We start from the raw sequence: 20,883 nt of genomic DNA, 5'->3' as shown, positions 1-20,883 counted from the left end.
CCTCCTCTCACAAAAGCCTGTGTGGCGTAGTAGTTAAAAGCAGTGAACTCTAAACTGGAGAATTGGATTTGTTTTCCTGCTCCTATACATGAAGCCTGATGGGTAACTTTGGGGTAGTAACAGTTCTTTCAGAACTCTCTCAACCCCACCTACCACACAAAATGTCTGCTGTGGGAAGGAGAGGAGTTTGTAAACCGCTTTGAGAATCCTCACAGGAGAGAAAGGCAAGGTATAAATCCAAACTCCTCTTCTCCTGAGGTAAGTGGGGCTGAGAGAGTTCTGAGAGAACTATGACTAGCCCAAGGTGACCCAGCAGGTTGCATGTGGAGGAGTGGGGAAACAAATCCGGTTATGCAGACCAGTTATGCAGCCATGTCTTATTCTGACCTGTCTCAACAGTAAATTCGTCTCCCTTTCATGCGGGCAAGTGGCATGTATTGCACGCTGCTGTTGTCCCAGCCTTGTCCGCTTTTTTCTGGCTTGATGCAAGAATAACACATTCCCTTGCAGACTGCGTTCTCCCACCCTGAGTTTGTGCTGTGGCCATGATGTGTTGCCCACGAGCGTTTCCGCATCTACAAAATGTGAATGGGAATTGCAACGGGAAGTTGTATTTTGCCTGTGCCTGGGGGACATGCACCCTTTCCTTCCTCCTCATACGACCTCTAGCGCTTTTTACCTAAAAGCCTGCTTACAGGGGATGGGGTGGGGGAGGCAATTTCAAAGCAACGTGACATTAATATATTGATACATTGATATGAAGGCCTGGCTTAGAGTGAATATGACGCTACAAATTAACCTGGCAGAACATTAAATATTTGAGGGGGTCCCTCCGTTTAAGGGTTCTCTCTGTGCTTGCATCTTGCCAACTAAAGCAGTTTTATCAGACTTTACAGAATCTCCAAGTTAAACTCACCTCCATGCTTGCGGACATGTTTCAACATTCACCGATACTACAACTCTGACATTCACGGGCAAAGGGTCGATCAGCCACTTCATATGTTTTTCCGCTTGCTGAGAAACAATGATTTAACTTCAGTATTCAGAATGACTTAACATGTGAAAAGACCAACAGAATCCCACAGAAAGACTATATTCACCTCCCAGATCTTTTCAGCTGCTTCCATGAGACTGTGAGTAAAAAGGGATGCAAATATCCTGTCTTCCTACTCTCCCACAGCACATGTATGAACCCGTGGAAGCAAGAATCGAAACCTGCAGTCAGGGCACTGCATTCAGGGCAGTTTGCCTGACTATTTTAGATGGTAAAAAGCAACTGCACCATCACTTCTCCCTCACACCATTTCAGCATCCAGGTGGAATCTGCTTTCCTACCTCACACATTTCAACTAAAACCCTAAACTAATTCTGACTGACCTCACTTTTGTTTCATAGATCACCCAGCACATGTACACTGCTGCTTGGTCAGTGTTATGCAGTCCTAAATATGAGAATTCTAAATAGCAAAACAATGGACAAATACTAATTGTGATGGAATTGTACTGTAAATCTAGCAGCATCACACCTACATGTTAAAATGGTCTTTGATTGCAGGATGGGGAAGCCAAAAGGCCATGGAAATGTACCCAGGACAGGAAAATGCCCAAATAAGGCACTTCAAAGGCTTTGGGGACCGCATGGCAAGGAGGGAAGTTTTCTTGGAGACTAAGAACAAAGACCAAGGTGAATCTACCATGGACTAAACCAGGGGTAGGGAACCTGCGGCTCTCCAGATGTTCAGGAACTACAATTCCCATCAGCCCCTACCAGCATGGCCAATTGGCCATGCTGACACAGGGGCTGGAATTGAGATTCCTAAGCTATCTGGAGAAAGCATGAGTTCCATTAGGCTCTAAGAATACTTCAGAAGCACCTCTTGGGCAATCTTTGTAACTGCATTTATGTTTTATTTCTTTTATTTCTGTTTTTCAATAAATCTTTGAGAACTCAGATGGTCTAGAGTCATTGGAGGGAAAAGGACCCGGGATTGGGGCAAGATAGCGTGGCTCTCCCAAGCTTGATCTCAGCCTCAATCATCATACTAATAATTCCACGAAATATAAAAACCAACTGTGCAAATGTTACCTGGATTCGGTCAATAGAGTCAATAATTATTATAATGCTGCCCTGATGGTGAGCAGAGAGTTTCTCCAGCCAACGAGGAAATTCTTCTAATAGTTTTGCAGGATCCAGTGTCACGGGTGAAACTGACCAGGAATGCTGCATAAGCTGCAAAATAGTTAATGGGGGGAAAATGTTATCTAAAATTCTAGTGCCATGGACCCGTCTATGTGATGGATTGATAAATAGACTGGGATCACAGGACATTTCTCTTCAAATTGCCTTATGATACAGAAAGGCAGAAAAGTAAATTAAACTATTCTTATCGTAAAAAAAGAAGAGAGAATCAATATAAGTGAGAGAACAGAGGAGAGAAGAGGAGGGGAAAGGAATGGCAGACGCCTGAGTTAAGACATCTGTCACTTATAAGATGTTCCCTTTCAGATACAAAGCTCCCTCGGCCCAGAATCTGCCTCTTGGTCTAACTTAGCTCACAGCATTGTTGTGAAGATAAAATGGGGGGGGGGGGGGGGGGAGATACACTGCTTTGAGCTTTTGGAGAAGTGGGATAAAAATATGATAGACACAGAGGTGACATGTCAGTGGTGAGGTACAAAAGAAAGAAGGCTGTGAGGGGCATTGTATTAGTTAAAGAGGCTATTCTGATAAGTAGCTTCAGTTTTGAGAATTGTACACTGATCTCTTATTCTGTCACTGATGGCACCAATCCTGTATATCCATTAAAAGCCTCATGCTTGCCATCACATTAAGCAGCATCCTATGCACATGGGTCAACACCAAGAAAAGGGATTACAATGTTCTTTCCAATAGGGCTCAATCACCCTTACAGTGCAGCATTGGAAATGGGTAGTGCAGCCACTGGCCCATGATAGCAAAAGGGATCCTTCTCTCATCAGCACAGACAGGAAGCATGCCACGCTTAGCTCAGACACAGATTTGGTATTATGGCAGACTTGTACAACACCCTTCAGAATGCCGTAGCCAGGACTCTGAAATAACATTCAAAGAATCCTACAGAACCTTTAAAAAGGATTTAAAAAACCCCATACAATACTATCTTGGATGACCACCCCACGGTTCTCCCTACCCAATGCTGCCTAAATGGCCTGATCTGCTTAACTTCAGGGTCAGAGTTGCATCAGGAGATTTCAGATAGTTCTCTAGACCCAGAATTATGATTTTGAAAAACCCTGTTTATCCAAATAAAAATAAAGAGAGGCCAGCTCTCTTCAGTTGAAGTGTGGTACGTTTCCAAAAGAAAAGGGTCAGCTGAAGTTGGGTAAAGCAAGATAGAACTATCATCCATATAATATATGGCTGGAAATAGCCAGGAAAGTGTATTACTTTTGTATGTACTCACTATTTTTCATTAAAATCTACAACATAGTTTCAGTTATACCATAGTTTGGTTTTGCAATTTATTAAAATATTTACAATAGATTCAATCTAAGAGGGGGGCGGGAATCAATATTTTTAATACTGTACAAGTAAACTGCATTCTCATCATCTTATCCAGGTGTTCATGTTGGTGGAAGTACATGCTGATTGGCAGTCAGGCAGAAATACCTTCAATGTGAGCCGTTTGAGAATCAGGGCAGGCTCTGCGCTGCTTGATGTAGGTTTCCCAACAAAATGATACAGAATTAGTGTATTTGATGAGTGCTTCTGTTGCAGTTGAATCCTAAAAAGGGAAGGAAAAAAGAGAGATGCACATTTCCACGCAACCTACCCCTCTTGAAATTACATTCTAAATGAGAGTCAGTATGGTGCAATGGTTAGGGTGGCAGATTAGGATCTGGGAGATCCAGGTTTGAATCACCTCTCTGCCATGAAGGTTGCTAGGTAACTGTGCCTGTTGCTTACTCTCAGGTGGATTCTGCATGGGCCAGAACCAGTGGTGTGAAAACGGTATGAAGCCTTTTACACTGTTTTCAACCCTTTTACACCGTTTTCACACTGCTGGTTTTGGCCCATGCAGAATCTGCCTCAGTCTAATCATTCCAGAAGAATGAATTTGTTGTAGCAAATTAAACAGGAATTCAGTTGCACTTAACAGACTGATAAAATTTATTCCAGGGTAAGTCACTGGGCACTTGATAATGTCAGCTTTGAGTCAGAAAAGCTGAAATAAATGTTGTTAGTATTTAAGGTGCCACCTCATGTGATTGTTGGGAGATTAAAGCGTGGCTGGACAAATACTTGTCAGCGATTCTCTAGGCTGGTCCTGCATTAAGAAGGAGGTTGGACTAGATGGCCTGTATGGCCATTTCAACTCTATGATTTATTTATTTATTCCATTTATACTCCGCACTACACCAAAGTCCCAGGGCGGCTCACATATAATGGCATTAAAAGCCCCCCTATTCTCCGCTTCTACTGGCAGCTGGTTGCAGTTATTAAGAACAGCATAACTATGGAAGCACAAAGGAACAGAGAGGTCAAAGGGACAGGATATATTCTGTATGTGTTTGTGTGTATGTGTGTGAGTGCGCACGCGCATGCCATCAGGTCACAGCTGATGTATGGTGACCCTGTAGGATTTTCAAGGCATGAGATGTTTGGAGATGGTTTGCAATTGCCTGCCTTTGTGAGAAAGTTCGGAGGGACTGGCCCAAGGGGACCTAGCAGGTTTCATGTGGATCTGGTTCTCCAAATCACAATCCACTTCTCTTAACCACTACCCCATGCTGGCTCTCTAATATACTGATGCTGCCTTCATCTGAGAGGCTGCAGTTAGCTTGGATAAACATCAATTGCTGTCAGCCACTGCAAGGACTGGTGAATCTGAGATTTTAAACTCTAATTTGTACACATGGATGCCATGCTGGGAATCACGGTTACATCCTGTAGCTTTCTGACATGGAGAGAAAACTGTAATAGTTAGGAACATTTTTTAAAAATACCATTTTGATAGTAGAAGAGATTTTCCAGAGCCAGGTCCTCCAGATACAAGAAGGGGTGGAATAGGTGCTGGTGCCACCACTAAGTCGTTTAGGCGTTCATAATACTATAGACAAGAAAAACCCACAAAACAAAGTAAGTCTGGAATAAAATCAAGAAATAACGTGACATGCGACTCAAAAATCTCAGATCTGAACTAACAGAGATCTGCAAAGGGGGGTCGATAAAGACTTTGGAACTTTGACTTAAAAGAACTTTTGTTAGGTCGAAGTGCCGAGGGGTGTCTGTCTTTCTCTCGCTTTCCCTGACTCTCTTCCTCTCCTTGACTCTCTCTGTGACTCTCTCTTCCTCTCCTTGACTTGCCTCTCTCTCTGCCCCCTCTATACATATATGGCTCAATAACAGTCGCGAAGCTACAAGGGGAGGGGGGGTGCACTGTGCAGTATTACGCCTAGAGGAGCAGCGAGGGGAGCATGAAGATGGAGTGGAGTGGTCATGGGGGGCAGAAAATTAGAATGCGCACCAGGCGCAGTTTGGCCCAGCTATGCCTCTGCTCAATAATCCAACAGCAATAAGATTTACAAGGCATAGGCCATGTCATCATAGCAAAACCTCATGCCCAAAGAAAAGAAAGGATCACAAGTGAATCTTCTGAATATAGTCACTTTGGGCATTTTCCCCAGAATTAAGTGTGTCATCTGCCAAATACATATGGTCTCCTTCAGCTTAAGGAGCGAAAGTCTCTTTCTGCAGAATGGCATCTTGGATGTCTGCGAAAAGGAAACACTTAGTGGCCTCAAGTGCTGGGTACCTTCTCAAATCCAAGCTCACACGTTGAATTGGAAGCCTGCTGGAAAGCCTCCATCTGTTCTTGCTCATCGTGTGCATCCCACAGGACATCACCAAAGATTTCCTCTTCGGGAACAGAGGAGTCACCATCGTCAGGTGCATCTTCCCTTTCCTGTTCTGCCGTTTCACAGCCTAGGATATCCTAAGTAAGTACAGAAATGAGTCTTAGGAAGAGATTGCTTCTCTTCCCTAAAAAGAGACCAATTTCCAATGAGCAATGTGATGGAGCTTTCGTTTAGCAAGACTCCCATCCTTCTGATCACATAACTTTGCTAACAGTGAAAAAAACTTGCTCCACAGCTGGCAAAGTAGCCCCTATCAGCAATGTGCAGTTTGGGAGCTCACAAAGCCTCAACCAGTTTGAAACGCTATCCCACCAGAAGCTGGCAATCTTACAATTGTTAATTAGTTTAAAAGCACAAAAAAGACTTCTGAAGGTGCGCTGAGAGGACCAACAGGGAAGAAGAAGAAGAGTTTGGATTTATATCCCCCCTTTCTCTCCTGTAGGAGACTCAAAGGGGCTCACAATCTCCTTGCCCTTCCCCCCCACAACAAACACCCTGTGAGGTAGGTGGGGCTGAGAGAGCTCCGAGAAGCTGTGACTAGCCCAAGGTCACCCAGCTGGCGTGTGTGGGAGTGTACAGGCTAATCTGAATTCCCCAGATAAGCCTCCACAGCTCAGGCGGCAGAGCTGGGAATATAACCCGGTTCCTCCAGATTAGATACATGAGCTCTTAACCTCCTACGCCACTGCTGCTGTTAAGGGAAATGGCACAAAAAATGCACATCACCTCATCCACATAGCATTCAAAGGTACTACTGCAAAACTTTTCAAAAAGATTGTATCAAACCAGGTTTGGGAAAAATGGCACTAAAGCAGGGGAGAATCTAGAAAGTGAATATTTAGCAGGTAAGGTAATGTGGATGCTCCAAAAAAGCTCAAATTCTGTGTCAAAGCAAGCAAAAAGAAGATGAACTCACTTGTAGCTCCCTGAGAAGGGTTTCTTTACATAATACACATTTGCAAACAAATTCATCTCATTCTCCTTGTAGATTTCAACTTAAAGCATACACTGTAAAGTGGAATATGTTATGCTGCCTTGGTCATGCAAACGAACAAATGTGCTGCACAGCAAAGTACCTGCTTTATGGTCTTCTCCACATAACTGTAGACTGCACATGCTCCCTCTTCTGGCCCTCCCATGTGACTGATGATCTGAAAAAATAGGGGGGTGGGAGAGAATCTGTAAAGATGAGGTCTCCATGTGGCTGTTCAGATTGAGAAGCAAGTATTTTACATGACTGGCGTAAGCACCATATCTTATCCAGAATGAAAACTGGGCAAAAGCATTCCATTCCATAGCAATCTTCACATTCCAACAAAAAGCTGAAGGACCCGAAGCTCTTCTAAAACAGAGAACTGATCTTTGGTAGGATGGCGATCAAAGTATTCACTGATTATAAATCTGAGGCTGTTGATCAGTTTCAGGCTGCAACTTCTGGCTTTTGTGGCATGGCTGACTAAGCAACACTCAAGCAATGCTTCTCATTCAGTCCAGGGGTTCTGGTGCACAGAGAGTGCGCCTAATGTACATGTGGAGCTCTGCATGAGGACTGGTTGGTCGATTTTCTTTTATAGTTTTGGGGAATTTTTCACACACATGTAATTACACCTTTAAGAAAGAGCAACAATCTACTTTGTGGTAAATCCTTCTCCATCAGAAAGATGAGAGAAGGAAAGAGAGAAGGAACCTTCCTGCCTTCCCTTCCTGCTATAGCCCCCTGAGGCCTCTGAAATTATATTCTTGGGGGGCAAAGTGGGGATCTGGCATGGCAAAGGAAAATTAGCAGTAACTGCCCCCTCCCCCCCACCAACCAAAGTGCTTCTCAATATTAGAAATATTAACGTTTTCTCCTAACTCTACTAGGTCTTTTCCTAGAATTAAAGGTACTGACATCCCTTCTAAAATGAGGAATAAAACCTCAATGGAGCTAACTTTATCTGGAATTCCTTGGACATGCAGCATTTCATTTTTTTTTAATTTGAGCAGTTCCATTAGCTTTCTGCCTCTAAAAGATGAGCTTCAATACGGCAGACCTTACAGGTGCTGCCATACACCATAATGAGAAAGGCAATCACAGTAAATGTACCAGCCCTGGATAAAATCTTATTACCTTTGCTTTGTTCACATGACGAACTTGTTCAAGTAACTGCTGCGCAGAATCTGAGCTGGTTTGGCCCTCCTCCAGACGGTGGTAAAGAAGACGGGGCTTTCCCTCCGGGTTTTTCAAAAACGCCTCTTCACACTCCTCCAGCAGACAACTAGATTGGAAATCAGCATTCTTGTGCTATACTATTCTGCTGCAGTAAACACTTCAATCAACATCAGCTACAAGGACAGGATTTCCCCCCCACCGAAGCACCAATAAAAAACAGTAAGGCTTTTAACAGGACTTAACCACTATGGGGGAGGGGGGAAGGTAAGCAAAATCTTGAATGAAAGAACTGTCAGGAGGGAAAAAAACTATCCTAAAGATAACTGTCATACATATTCATTGTGACAAATGCAGCACTTGGACCCAAATAAAGTTTAAGGGGAGGCAACTGGTTTTCACTTCCAGATGCAGCTCCTCATGTCACTTACAATTGATTCATAACACAAGCAACACTGGTAGGGTAGAAGGATTTCCTCCTGACATTACATGACTGTAGCATCTTGTTAAAACTAAGTTACTGTTCATACAATACTATCTTGTGTGCAATGTTAGCACAGCAATACCACGCCAATCCAGGTAGGCCAACACTGCATATGCAAAGTAGCTGAGGGCCCCTATGCAAAGTCACATGAGTAATGCAGCCACAGGACAGGACAGTGGAGGGTCCCACTACCCATCATGAGGGGAGGTTTTGCAAAGTAAAAGTGAGCACCAAAAAGCACCAGAGCCCACTACAAATATCACCCCCCTTCGGTGGTTGGTATCACACGCAAAATCCCCCTTTTCAGGTCACTTTTATTGGCTTCTTGCAATTTTGCTACTAGCATCCCCTAAGTTGGCTTTTTTGCAACTCTGCTACTAGTATCCCCCTAAGTCAACCCCAGCTCCCTCCACTTGCACTATGTCTTCCACTGGGAGAAAATGTCAAGCTGCTCTTCTCCATTACTCCACCAAATAGGCTTGTTTGCAGCTGTAGCAGACATGTGTGTGTTTCAGACCTCTACATACATAACTGTATTTATTAAGCATGTACATGAGACTCAGTGCATGAGCATGGGGGTTGGGGGAACACAATGCATGCCAGAGTCTAGGAGAAGCAGGAACAAAAATTAGATGCAAGGATTTTAAGGACTGCATCAATGCAACAGGCAGTGGTTGCACAACACGTGGATATCCTCACTTGCATACAGCCATGAGCTGGAGATCACAGCATGGAACACCTAAGCCTTTCAAAAAGCATTGCTTCATTTTTATGTTCTGAGATCAATAGCAGCTGAGCTTTGAATGAGTTCTATTCATCTTCTATTGAAAACTACCTTGAATGTCCATTCCAGACAGAAAGGCAAGGTTATGAGTATTGAGGTAAAATCAGCTTCTATCAGAGCATGCACCTCTGGTGGCTGTTTTGAAAAGTCTTGTATTATCCTCTTGTGAAAAGGGTCTGGCATTGCCTTTCATACATAGCTTTGTACCCATTTGCAAATTCAAGATGGATTTTTATCAGCATGCTTTATGCAACCTGAGGGGTATGGGAGGGCTTAGTAAAAACAGAACAAAGACATAAGTGGAACTGCTCTGGTTTCTCCTGTCTCAATTACACAAGTTGTTCACTCACCTTGGCAAAGTTAAATTCAAGAACAAAATAGTTAAAGAACTTTTCTCGATTTCCCATTTCCTCACAGACTGGGAAGGACTTCCAGTTTCTACTGGGAAATGGATAGCTTGGAAGAAGTACTCCATGGTCTCACAATAATTCTGAAGTTTTGGGGAGTATTTCTGAATCAAAGAAGAAAAATGCTGCTCATTGTAGGCACCAAATTCCTATCTCAGAACTGTACCGTACACACAAATGTTATTCCCAAATACACCTATGGAACTAACAAGGTGATCAACCCCTTTAGATGATGAATTAGGAGGAGGGGGAGGAGGAGAAGAGGAGGAGGAGGAGTTTGGATTTATATCCCCCTTTCTCTCCTGTAAGTAGACTCAAAGGGGCTTACAAACTCCTTTCCCTTCCCCTCTCACAACAAACACCCTGTGAGGCAGGTGGGGCTGAAAGAACTCCAAAGAACTGTGACTAGCCCAAAGTCACCCAGCTGGCATGTGTTGGAGTGCACAAGCTAATCTGATTCACCAAATAAGTCTCCTCAGCTCAAGTGGCAGAGCGGGAAATCAAACCCAGTTCTCCAGATTAGAGTGCACCTGCTCTTAACCATTACACCATGCTGGCTCTCCAAGAGCAAAGGAAATCTATACTGCATTACATTTTGAAGGACTGAAGGGGAATCGAATTGCAACCTCTTCTAGCTCCAAATTTTCACCTGAAAAAATCATAGGTTGCAGTTCTGTCTGCCACAAAGTCAGTAGCTACACTTGTGTGGTATACAAATGTCTGTGAATTACATGGAGCGCTGTCAAGAGGGCTATGCCAGTTTACTCTATCAAAATAAAACCCATACAAGCAGCTGTATTTAAAAGTAAGGAATGTTTTAGCAGACACAAAGGATTCAGAATCAGTCCAAATCTATCCAATAATCAACAGACTGAATCCATTCCTTGCAAAACCATCACTCTGACCACAGCACGCTGATCTGTTCTGTGATCTTTGTGCTAAAGTAAACACTGCTGACACTGAGAAATCATGCGCAGACATAACAATCATGATTTGTTTTTCCTAACTGCAATCAGTCACGTGAATTAACAGAAAAAGTTTGAACTGGAAAATTGTGAGGATAAATTCTCACAACATGAGCAAACAGCTGAAAACAAAGTTAGCATGGTTATTTGACTTATACCTCATGAACAATTTTTAAAAAAAAAAAGATTGGTTGAATCAAAGTACTGTCAATGGAGCACAATGTTTCTGCCTCACAACACAGGCCGCAGCTTCTCTTTTGGGGAAAGGGACCCTCAAGAACAACATGGGGGAGAATGTGGGTACCTGTAGCGGGATGGGGGAAACTGCAATAATAGATCCAGCCCTATTAGCCAAGATCCTTTTAGAATTGGACATGCCAAGGGTCAAATCAAAATCTTCTACAGAAATTCTACTACTATTGAAGTAATGTATGTTTTTGGGCTTCTGGCAATCTTCCTTCAGTAGAATATTTTAAATAAATTGAAGGACTCAATTTAAACTTAATAGAATCAGGGGCTGGTTTATGTTCCACATAAAAGGGACTGCCCCCAAATCCTGTTGACGTAACCTAGCCAGTGGGAAAATTTATACAAAAATCATTCATTCATATGATGTGTACATATCATTCTTGCCTGCATGAAGATGTCTACTTCTGACTGCGTCTCCTGTGTATTAATGAGATACACCCTTACTGTGTTACTCCACAAAGAGTGGGAAAACAGTGGAGTGACCTGCAACAAACTGGCAACAGCTGCATCCCAATCATCTGCAAATTTAGGGGGAAAAAAACAAATGAAAGACCTACACAAAAACATTTTATTGCATAGTAAAAATGCCCTAATATGTTGCAACAACAATTGACCTTGGGAGTCTTTCAATATACTTAAAAATCTAATCCACTTAAGGGTACAATAAAACACACGTGAATTGAGACGATCAGCTATAAAATTCAACAGCGGCTCTTTCAAAATCAGCTGTAAAAATATTATTAAACTATCAAGCTTGTGAATGTTCTAATAACATGTGTTAGACAGAGACACATAAAAATGCATACTGCATTTTTTAATAGCAAAAGACTAAGTAATTAAAATTCCTGTTGTAAAAATGTCATGCTAATACCAAACATGTTTACTTGGCAGTACTGCTATCAACAGGAGACACATTAAGGACAGCCAAATATTAATCCAATAGCCCTAAGATGTTTATTGAAGAATGGTCAATGGAAGCCAACTATTAAATGTAACACTTTAAATTTTTAAAAACTAACGTTAGCCGAAACAGCTCTTCTTCTTTAAAATGATTTCATTCACTTAAAACAGCAATTTTCATCATTATTTAAGCAGAACGATAGTATGGTGAGAATTCAAACGTACTATGCTATCAACAATCTGGGAAGTGACACTATGAATAAAAAGGGAGAACACAGATTGAGTCAGTTCATTCGTTCATCAAGGTCAACACTGTCTACTGTGACAAGCAGTAGATTTCCAGGATTTTAGAGGTTTTACATAACACCTACCACCTGATCCTTTTAACAAGAGGAGCTGGGCATCGAACCTGAGCCCTTCTGCATGCAAAGAAAACATTCTGCTACTGAATAAGTCACAGTTCCTTTCCTGAGCAGGAAAGAACAAAGGCCCTTTGAAATACAGGGCTTTTAAGGGGAAGCCATTTTAAAAATGCATCCGTCTATTTTACATACGGTCAGAACCACAGAAAGAGGAGGCAAGGAGCCTCATGGCGCAGAATAGTAAGCAACAGTACTGCTGTCCAAGTTCTGCTCCTGACCTGAGTTCGATCCTGACGGAAGTCAGTTTCAGGTAGCTGGCTCAAAGTTGACTCAGCATCCCATCCTTCTGTGAAGGGTAAAATTAGTACAGCTTGCTGGGGGTAAAGTGTAGAAAGAAGGCCAAGGCAAACCACAATTTAGAGAAAGAGGAGGCTACATCATCAATTTATTGCCAATGAAGAAGCTACACTTTAAAATCCTGGTGAAGATCTGCTCATTTCCACACACTGCCTCATGTTTTGACATAAATGTCTCTTCCCAGAAAACACCCCTATCCAAGCCAAAGGTCAAACCTTGTCTCAGCATTAATGTCGGAATCTCTGGGACCCAGAACCACCAGCTCCTTACCTCTGTTAATATTTGCAAATGGCCCTTCCACATCAATAGAACTGTGTGCAAACTCAGGGCCTCTGAAAGACTGTTGAAGCTGCATCATACTGCCCATGGATGGCTCACTTCCCAGGGCTCCACCAGCCCAGTACTCAGCCTGAGCTCCAGCAGCTTAAAATAAATAAGTAGATAATTATTTACGCCAATTTAAAATGGATGGGCTGGATTCAAAACAACACCTCATGGAAACATACCTTGGTTGCTATTTTCCTTCCACTCACAGTTCTTTGGCTCCAATCCAATGGCACATTCCCCAGAAGTACTTTCTCTCCAGTTTGCACATGCCTAGTGGGACGTTTTTGGCCCAATCCAGAACATGGACCAAATCCAGCTAGTTAGCTATGGTTGACCCATTAAAATTATGTCACTTGCAACTAATTTCACTCTCATTGTTTTCAGATGTGCCCTCATGTCCAAAGCTTTAAGTTATATACTACGATTGCAAACCTGTCTGTTTAAACTCAGGTCTGTCCCAATGACAAACAGAGCAACAAGGTACAGCTGAGGAGAACTCAACTCCTCCTAGATGCACTGCTTATGACAGTTAACCTCTCCCCAAACCTGAGGTGATGTTGTCCCTGCTGGGCTTTCTTTTGATATGTCATCCAGCTGTGGGGGAACAACATTAGAAGACAAGCTGTGGAGAGATGAACCATTGGCTGAGGGAACAGTTAGCATTCCACTGCTATGTTCCTCCTATACTCCAAAAACTGGGAGGCCATCTTTCACTTTCAGATGTGATTGAGTTGGATCCTACTTGCAACAAATGAGTCTCCCATTATCACATAAAGCCTGCATCTAGTTTGAGATACAATGGGTCAATGACTCAGAAATTGGTTCTACTGAGCTCAGTGAGACTTACTCTATACTCAGCATGCGTCATGTTGCAGCCTTTGACGCCCACTATGAGGCAGAAGACATTTGTGCCATTGTCACAAACAGTGCTTGAAGGAGCTGTGCCGAACAGCCAAAGTAGGGACATCTTGTTCAAGACATACAAGCCTAAAGCTCTGCCTGGGTCCTAGAGTATGCCCCAAATTATTCTGAAATTTGAGTAGGACAATGTAGATGCTTTCCCCCCTCCCCCCCTTCACACACACACTCACACTCCTCCTGGCAGTAAGAAAAACACAACAGTGCATTAAATAATTGACAGTTTCCCATCCTTTGCCTAATGGTGAAAAGAGCCTTGCACACAGTCCTCTGCAGTTTAGCAAAAATCATAATTGAAGCTGAAATTAGCTGTCAAAATGTACTTAACACTTGTATCATGACATATTTCTTTTTCTTAACTAAAGTTCTAAGTCAAGGCCTTTCCTCTGTGTATTAGTAAGATTTTATTTAAGAAAAACAGCAATAATATGCAGAATTCTTGAGAGGATAAAACCCTGAACTCTGCAGAGAAAGGTTTTGGCAAAAATTAACTAAAGAAGATGCTCACTTCTGGCTCACATGAAGAGAAACTTTACACTGCTTCTTTACTTATTTCACAACTTGTAACAAAACTGTCATATTGCTGGCTACTCACTGAATCAAAACAAAATACCAATCATCTGCTGCAGGATTGTTGAGATGAGGAAGGGAGGGGAGAACAGTGTAAAAAATTCTTGAGTTCCAGATTTGCCCCAGGGGTCAGACTCAGTGCTGCTTTGGGACAGAAATAATCAACCACCTTCTGTGTGTACTTCTGAATTTGAAAGTATTCCAAATGTTATACAAGAGGAGAGCGGACAACAGCATTCCCTGGAGACCCACAATTGCTCTCAGTAGCCCTGACTTGCTGCCAACTGCCATCAAAAGACTGTGAGGAAATATTCACATTTTCTGGTTCTGCTAGTACCCACCAATTTATTTACTTCATGCAGTCAGATAGTTGGAAGAGGCATAGGCCACCAATCCCTCAGCAAGCTACAGTCACAGACCAGATAACACACCTGAAAGTTGCCCACCAAGGAAATATTACAATTTCTCACTTGATTTCTTCTGGAGTATCAAGATCAAAAAGTTGTTAGAGGAAAAAAATGAAAAGAACAGAAGCTGACAAAGTAGCACCTCGCCCTGAAATTAGCACAAGAATGTATGTGGCAAGAAATGTGTCATTTTATTGCTCACATTCACAATGCAGCCTTGATACTATAATAACTATCTGTAACTCAACCACAAAAGAGCATGAGTAGGACTCTTTGCACCAAGCCTTTGAAAATTAGGGAAATCAAGAGGCAGTATCCAGCCAATGACAATAACAATCCATGCCGGGGGTAAGGGGTTCCCCCCCCCCCGCTAAGTTTCCCTTATCTCAGCAGTCCCTTTGGACCCTGGAAATAATGATGTTTGCAGTCACAATGGACAAAAAGCCTCTTAGGTCAGAGGGCTGCACTGAGACACCCCCCTTCTTCTCTTCGACTTATGGAGCTCCACTGGGGATTGACTAGAAACAACCCATACTTTTTGAGGCCCTAAATTGGCAATATTCTTGCTTTGCTGGTGGTAGCAGCTTTTGCAGCAATTATAACTCAGCCCAATCCTTTGCTTTGCCAACATGTGGCAACACTCTACATAAATTTTGCATTTTGCATGTGCATTTTGATCTTTCCATGGAGATGCATTCATGAATAGTCTGAAGTAGTACAGTTCCCGCCCCACCCACCCCCAAAATGTAATATGTGATTCTGCTGACTGTGCAACTCAATTTTCTTTGTAGGGAAAGAAGTGGGGAGGTTGAAAAAGCCACGGGAAGTGGGAGCAGAATTGCATGTGCTTTGTATAAATGCTATCTTAGTTTACACAACAGCAGGAAACTGGAGAGAGCAGAGACTGAGTTTTAAATATTTAGAATAACTAGATGTGATATGAAATTCTTATCAGGGCCTCCCTTCGCAGAATAGTACCCTTCCAAGTGTACTGACTTCAATGGATTTAGAAGGATGTATAAGCACTGTGTGTCTCCTTTCCTCCAAAGGTTTAATTTGTAAATGAAAAGGAAACTTGCAAAAATATAGCACACCAGTATATCTTTGAGTAGAGACTGCTCAACCTTTTCCTCTCCTGCGCTAAAATTTCACTTACATTCCAAGCTGCATCTCCTCCTAATAAAGAAGCCTTAAGAGAGTTAGAAATCTGTGCTCCTCTTATCAACATCCTCTTCTTTATTTTCTGTTGTATTAGGTTCTAAAAGCTTACATGCACAAAGTGAGATATCATATTTAACCCACAGAGAAAATCAGCAACCAAAATTCTCAGAATGGGGAGGGCCCATCACTTCAGAAATAGTAAAATTAAAGGTGACTTGTTTAAAAGTTTCAAGAAACAAAATGCTTCCATAACTTTCATTGTTTAAATATCACTTTGTAGCATTTTTAATATCCAGAAAGAAGTTTTTGTGAGCTTTCTGTCTTTTTTATATTGCACATATTTATATAACACGGCTACGTGACCATGGATGAAATTGTATGTAGAATCATTACCAGCAGCTTCTGTACAGCTATCATCTGAGTCTGTCTCCTCAGGGTCAAAAACGTGGATGCCTTGAGCTTGCAGCCGCTGTAATTTTGCCTCCAACTCTCGTTTTGCCCTCAGTAAATCCTGGATTTCATTCTCCTTGGTTTCTCTAAAAATCTATAGAAGTTAAAGGATTCAATATGTATGCCAATAAAGGCTTGTTGTTGTTGTTGTTGAAAGGATTCAATAAATGGCTACAATGACCAATCAAAAATTACACTTGTAATGTATGAATCTCTTCAGAGAATTTATCCAGTGTTCCATTTGGGTCAGTTCATGGTGGCATTAAATTAACACATACACATTCTTTCATTTAACAAAGAGCTTTCAGTGGTCTCACTCAAAGTCCAGCTACCAGACTTTTAAGAGCTGCAGTCCACAATGAGCTGCCAAAGACGCATGGGAAATGGAGACATTTACCTTGAACTGTCTCTTGACTTTATCTCGGTCATGTTCAAATGCAGCAGCTCTCTCCATGGCTTGGTATTTAGCCTCCAAAGCACTTTCTTTCTCTCTGAGTATTTTCTGATATGTTTTCTGAAGTGCCTGAAAAAGATCACTGTCAGATTTGTTTCTCTGAGAAGCTATTTTTAAAAAGTCATTAACTGTTAAGTCACAGAATAAAAACATTACCAGTTCACAGAAAGTTTTCACACTTCATTCTATTTCCTCATAAATCACAGTTCTGCATTTGGGTTTACTACGCATTCACTACAATCAACCCAATTTGCTTCTCAGTAGATGCCTTGGAAGAAATAAATACCTAAAATAATGCAGTGCTCAACCTGCTTGTGTTATAGCTTCTGATTCTGAATACAACCTGTTAATATGTCACGATCCTTTTAATGTACCTGCAGCTCTGCCCGCAGGCGCTTGTTTTCCTTATCCAGTTTGGCCTCTTTCTTCATCATCGATGCCACTTCATTGTTCTTGCTGATACGGAAGATCTCGTATTCTTTCTTCAGGCGTTCATACTCTGCCATACACTCCAGCTCTTGTACAGAGACAGTTGATTTGAAGCTGGCACCAATAAGACCTCCAGGCCGTGATGTCCCCACGCGACGGAAGGAGCTGCGCAGAAGGCGGGCTTTGGGTTTCACCTCCACGGGAATCTCGCAGGCTTCACCCCCACCTCCCTCATATGTGTCTTCAATCACCTCCCCAACAGTCCCTACTGGGCTTACCAAGGATGAAGCAGTTCCCATATTGAAGGTTTCCCTTTTGGGAGAGGGGATATTAACTAATAGGAAGCAGCATCATAATATTCAATTTATCACACTTTAATTATTGATGTCACAGCATCAGTCACATTGCCCGGGGCTGGGGTGTCCACTTTTGTCCCCAACCAAGCCCCATTTCCTCTTATTGGCTACAAGCATCCAGATTCTTTTTGGGCTGCTTGTTTTTTTAGACTTTCCATGCAACTGCTGTTAGTACTGCTGATAAAATCTCCAAGTTTTCAACTTTCAGTTTAGGGAAATCTCAGTTTGCACACATTTCATTTAGCACAGGCAAATTGGGACTTTAATCCTATGCACCTTTTTTGTGTATGTAAATTTGATTGAACTCTGTAAGACTGAGCAGAGGTGGCTAAGATAGGGGCTGCATCCCCCCCTTAAAATATTTTCCAGAATCACCAATAAACTGGTTTTTTCGCTCTGTTTTACACTGCACAGGCCTGAATCTGCACTTATACTCCACATGCAAGGATGCTCATTAGACTGCAATTACTATTATAGATGACCATCCCTCCCGCACTGAAATTGGAGGGATTTTGGTTTGTGTTTTCGGTTCTGCTCTGTTCCATGCACAAGTGCCATTAAGGATGCGATCCTGGGCATGCAAGGCAGCAAAAATACCCTGCTGATGCTTATTTTCAGTCGTTTGAGGGGCGGGAAATGGAAGAAGCCGGCTGGCATTGCATTGCAAATCCCTAGGCTACCCTTCTCATCCCAAATAACCGGACTACGCTCCTCGCCCCATTTCTCGATCTCTCGGGAGCTCCTACAGGATACTGGGGTGGGGGGACCTCATCCTTCAACGGCGGAGAAGAGATTGGAGGTCTCCACTCCAGCAAACTCACTCCAACCTCGCAACAGGAACTCTTTCCAAAGTTTCCTGGCGCCAAAAAACCAATTACAGCGAGTCGCCCCGTCCGCCCCTTCCTCCGGATCCCTTGCCCCCGAAGTCCCAAAATGAGCCGGATGAGGGAACGGCCGCTTTCCCCCGGGTCAGAAGGAGGGAATGGAGGAAGGGAAAAGGCGGCTGCTTCCGTCCCTCCCCTGTGTCTGCAGGCGGGACAGAGGCGCCCTCAGACGGCGGGGAGGGAAAACATGGCGCCGGGTTCCTGCGCGCCTCTTTCGTTCGCGGTCGGTTGTGGCTGCGTGGAAAAGTTCCCTGACTGAGAGGCCGAGGCAGCCCCCCCTCAGGATCCTTCTCTGCAACGCAACTCCCATAGAATTGTTTTGTTTCGTTTTGTTCTGAAGGACCGCAAATGTGTAGGCAAAGGGAGGCCGGCTCTGCGTGTGAGGGAGTCAGGTCGCTCCTGAGTGTGTTCAAAATAATGTCTGCACCTCGGTGTGCAAAGGCCAACCTGTGGGTAGATATGATGTGACTGTCTCGCTTCATTGGGTGGATAAGCAGCAAAATGCCACGTGTGGTAGATTTCTGAGGCGGCATACTTTGTCTCACAAAAAGGTGTTAGTAGGGCTAGTGGAGGTGCAGGTGCAGCGATGGAGGAAATTGTATGCTTCTGCATTAGGATATTTTGTTCATTATTGAACAGGGCACTTTGAAACAAAAGTGTTTATAGTTCACTGAATGACTATCACCAAAACTTGCCTTATGCCAACTGGGTCATACTTTTTCCTCACAAAATGACTGAGTGGGAGCAGGCACATCTACTGGAGAGAACTCTCCCCACTGTTATTTTAAATCCACTTGCAAATGGCAGACAATTCTAAGTCAGACTCTGCAACTTGACCCGAACGTGTATTCATGCATTCAGGAAGATAATGGGAGCCTAAGCGTAGATGAAGCTGTTGCAGAAACCTTGAGGTTGACCGGCGTGTCTTCTATGGCTATCTAGGATTCCGTTTCAAACAGACAAAAAAGCTGCTGCTGCTGCTGCTGCTGCCGGGCATCAAGATCTTTGCCTACTTCTCTACCATGCAGAATTGAGCCTCATTATCCTGGAGCTGGATAAAAGGACATGTGGCAATAAATAACGCAATAAATAATAAATAAATAATCAGAGAATTATTTGAGGAAGGAGTGCGTGCAGTGACTCTCAAGATGTAGACCAGTTTCATCCAGTATGTGATCAAAAAGGAGAGGCAGTTTTGAGATCTTGACCTTCTCCAAGAAAACAATGAATCATCCCCACTAGAGATCCATTTGGGGTCAATCTGACAGCAGTTCGACCTTATTCATCTTGGTTGGTCTCTTCTGTAGTGTTTCTTGTGCAATGTCCTTTTTGCAAAACGGTGACCAGAACTGCACACACATTATTCCAAATAAAGCAACACCATAGATTTATATAGGGACATTATAATAGTGGCTGTTTTATTTTCAGTCCCTTTCTTAATAATCCCCAACACAGAGTTTGCCTTTTTCATTGCTGCAGCAAATTGGGGTGACTTTTTTTATTGAGCTATCCACTATGACTCCAAGGTCACTTTCCCTCTCAGACTCAGCAAGTTCAGACCCCATTAGCCTGTACTTGAAGTTTTTTTGTTCCAATGGGCATCACCTTACACCTGCCAATACTGAATTGAATTTGCCGCAGTGTCACCCACTCACCCTACTTTTTTTTTTGTTTGGATTTATATCCCCCCTTTCTCTCCTTTAGGAGACTCAAAGGGGCTTACAATCTCCTTGCCCTTCCCCCTCACAACAAACACCCTGTGAGGTGGGTGGGGCTGAGAGAGCTCCGAGAAGCTGTGAACAATAGATCCTTCTGTCTGTTTTCACAGCAGTAATAAAACATTTTGAAAACATTTTAAGTCATAGATACAGTTTACTTTTAAGTGTTATAACAGTAGTTAGACGTTTTGAAAGCATTTTGAAAATGTCAAAAAATTATTTCTGCTGTGTGGCATGGTCCATTGCTGTGTTCGTATTTATGAGTTGGGACATGTTCTGTATTGTGATGGTGACTTTGAGATGACCTGGTGCAAAAAATAGTTCTTTAGTTGTAGTGGGGGAGGGTGACCTTTAGCTGCCCATACAGGGGGTGCGCACAAAACTCAGATTTTGTCCTGGGCTCCATTTTCCCTAGCTACACCTCTGCTCACAAGTAAGCGGTGCTCTGCGGGGGGGGGGGGGTGTACCTGGAGAGGTTTTTGCTGCCAGGTGCCATTTGGCCCCCGTACGCCTCTTGCTGTAAGTACCATCAAATGGGACAGTTTACCTCTGGTTTTTTGCTCAAAATTACACATGCTTTCATCCCTATTTAGGAGAAAATAACCCCCCCCCCCCCCATGAAGGAATGAAAAAGCAGCTGAGGGCAAAAGACAAA

The 20,883-nt window shown here is 42.9% G+C and overlaps 1 protein-coding gene across 2 annotated transcripts in view; it reads right to left on the bottom strand.

Moving 5' to 3' along the window:
* The window catches only part of NPHP3 (nephrocystin 3), a 39,310-nt gene extending 20,668 nt beyond the window's left edge, over positions 1-18,642 (bottom strand). For both annotated transcript variants that reach the window (XM_048510792.1, XM_048510793.1), the window contains exons 1-13: positions 17,216-18,642; positions 16,785-16,910; positions 16,331-16,481; positions 12,825-12,977; positions 11,320-11,453; positions 9,665-9,825; positions 8,008-8,155; positions 6,974-7,048; positions 5,795-5,974; positions 4,986-5,089; positions 3,649-3,763; positions 2,086-2,229; positions 917-1,014 (exon numbers count right to left, since the gene is read on the bottom strand). In XM_048510792.1, coding sequence (XP_048366749.1) covers positions 917-1,014; positions 2,086-2,229; positions 3,649-3,763; positions 4,986-5,089; positions 5,795-5,974; positions 6,974-7,048; positions 8,008-8,155; positions 9,665-9,825; positions 11,320-11,453; positions 12,825-12,977; positions 16,331-16,481; positions 16,785-16,910; positions 17,216-17,569 — 1,943 coding nt within the window. In that variant the 5' untranslated portion in view covers positions 17,570-18,642. The remainder of the gene's footprint in view (positions 1-916; positions 1,015-2,085; positions 2,230-3,648; positions 3,764-4,985; positions 5,090-5,794; positions 5,975-6,973; positions 7,049-8,007; positions 8,156-9,664; positions 9,826-11,319; positions 11,454-12,824; positions 12,978-16,330; positions 16,482-16,784; positions 16,911-17,215) is intronic.
* Positions 18,643-20,883: the final 2,241 nt, after the last annotated feature.

This window comes from Sphaerodactylus townsendi, linkage group LG11, assembly GCF_021028975.2.
Source record: "Sphaerodactylus townsendi isolate TG3544 linkage group LG11, MPM_Stown_v2.3, whole genome shotgun sequence".
Classification (NCBI taxonomy): Eukaryota; Metazoa; Chordata; class Lepidosauria; order Squamata; family Sphaerodactylidae; genus Sphaerodactylus; species Sphaerodactylus townsendi.
The sequence above is the reverse complement of the archived record's forward strand: the minus strand, read 5'-3'. Positions and strand labels throughout refer to the sequence as shown.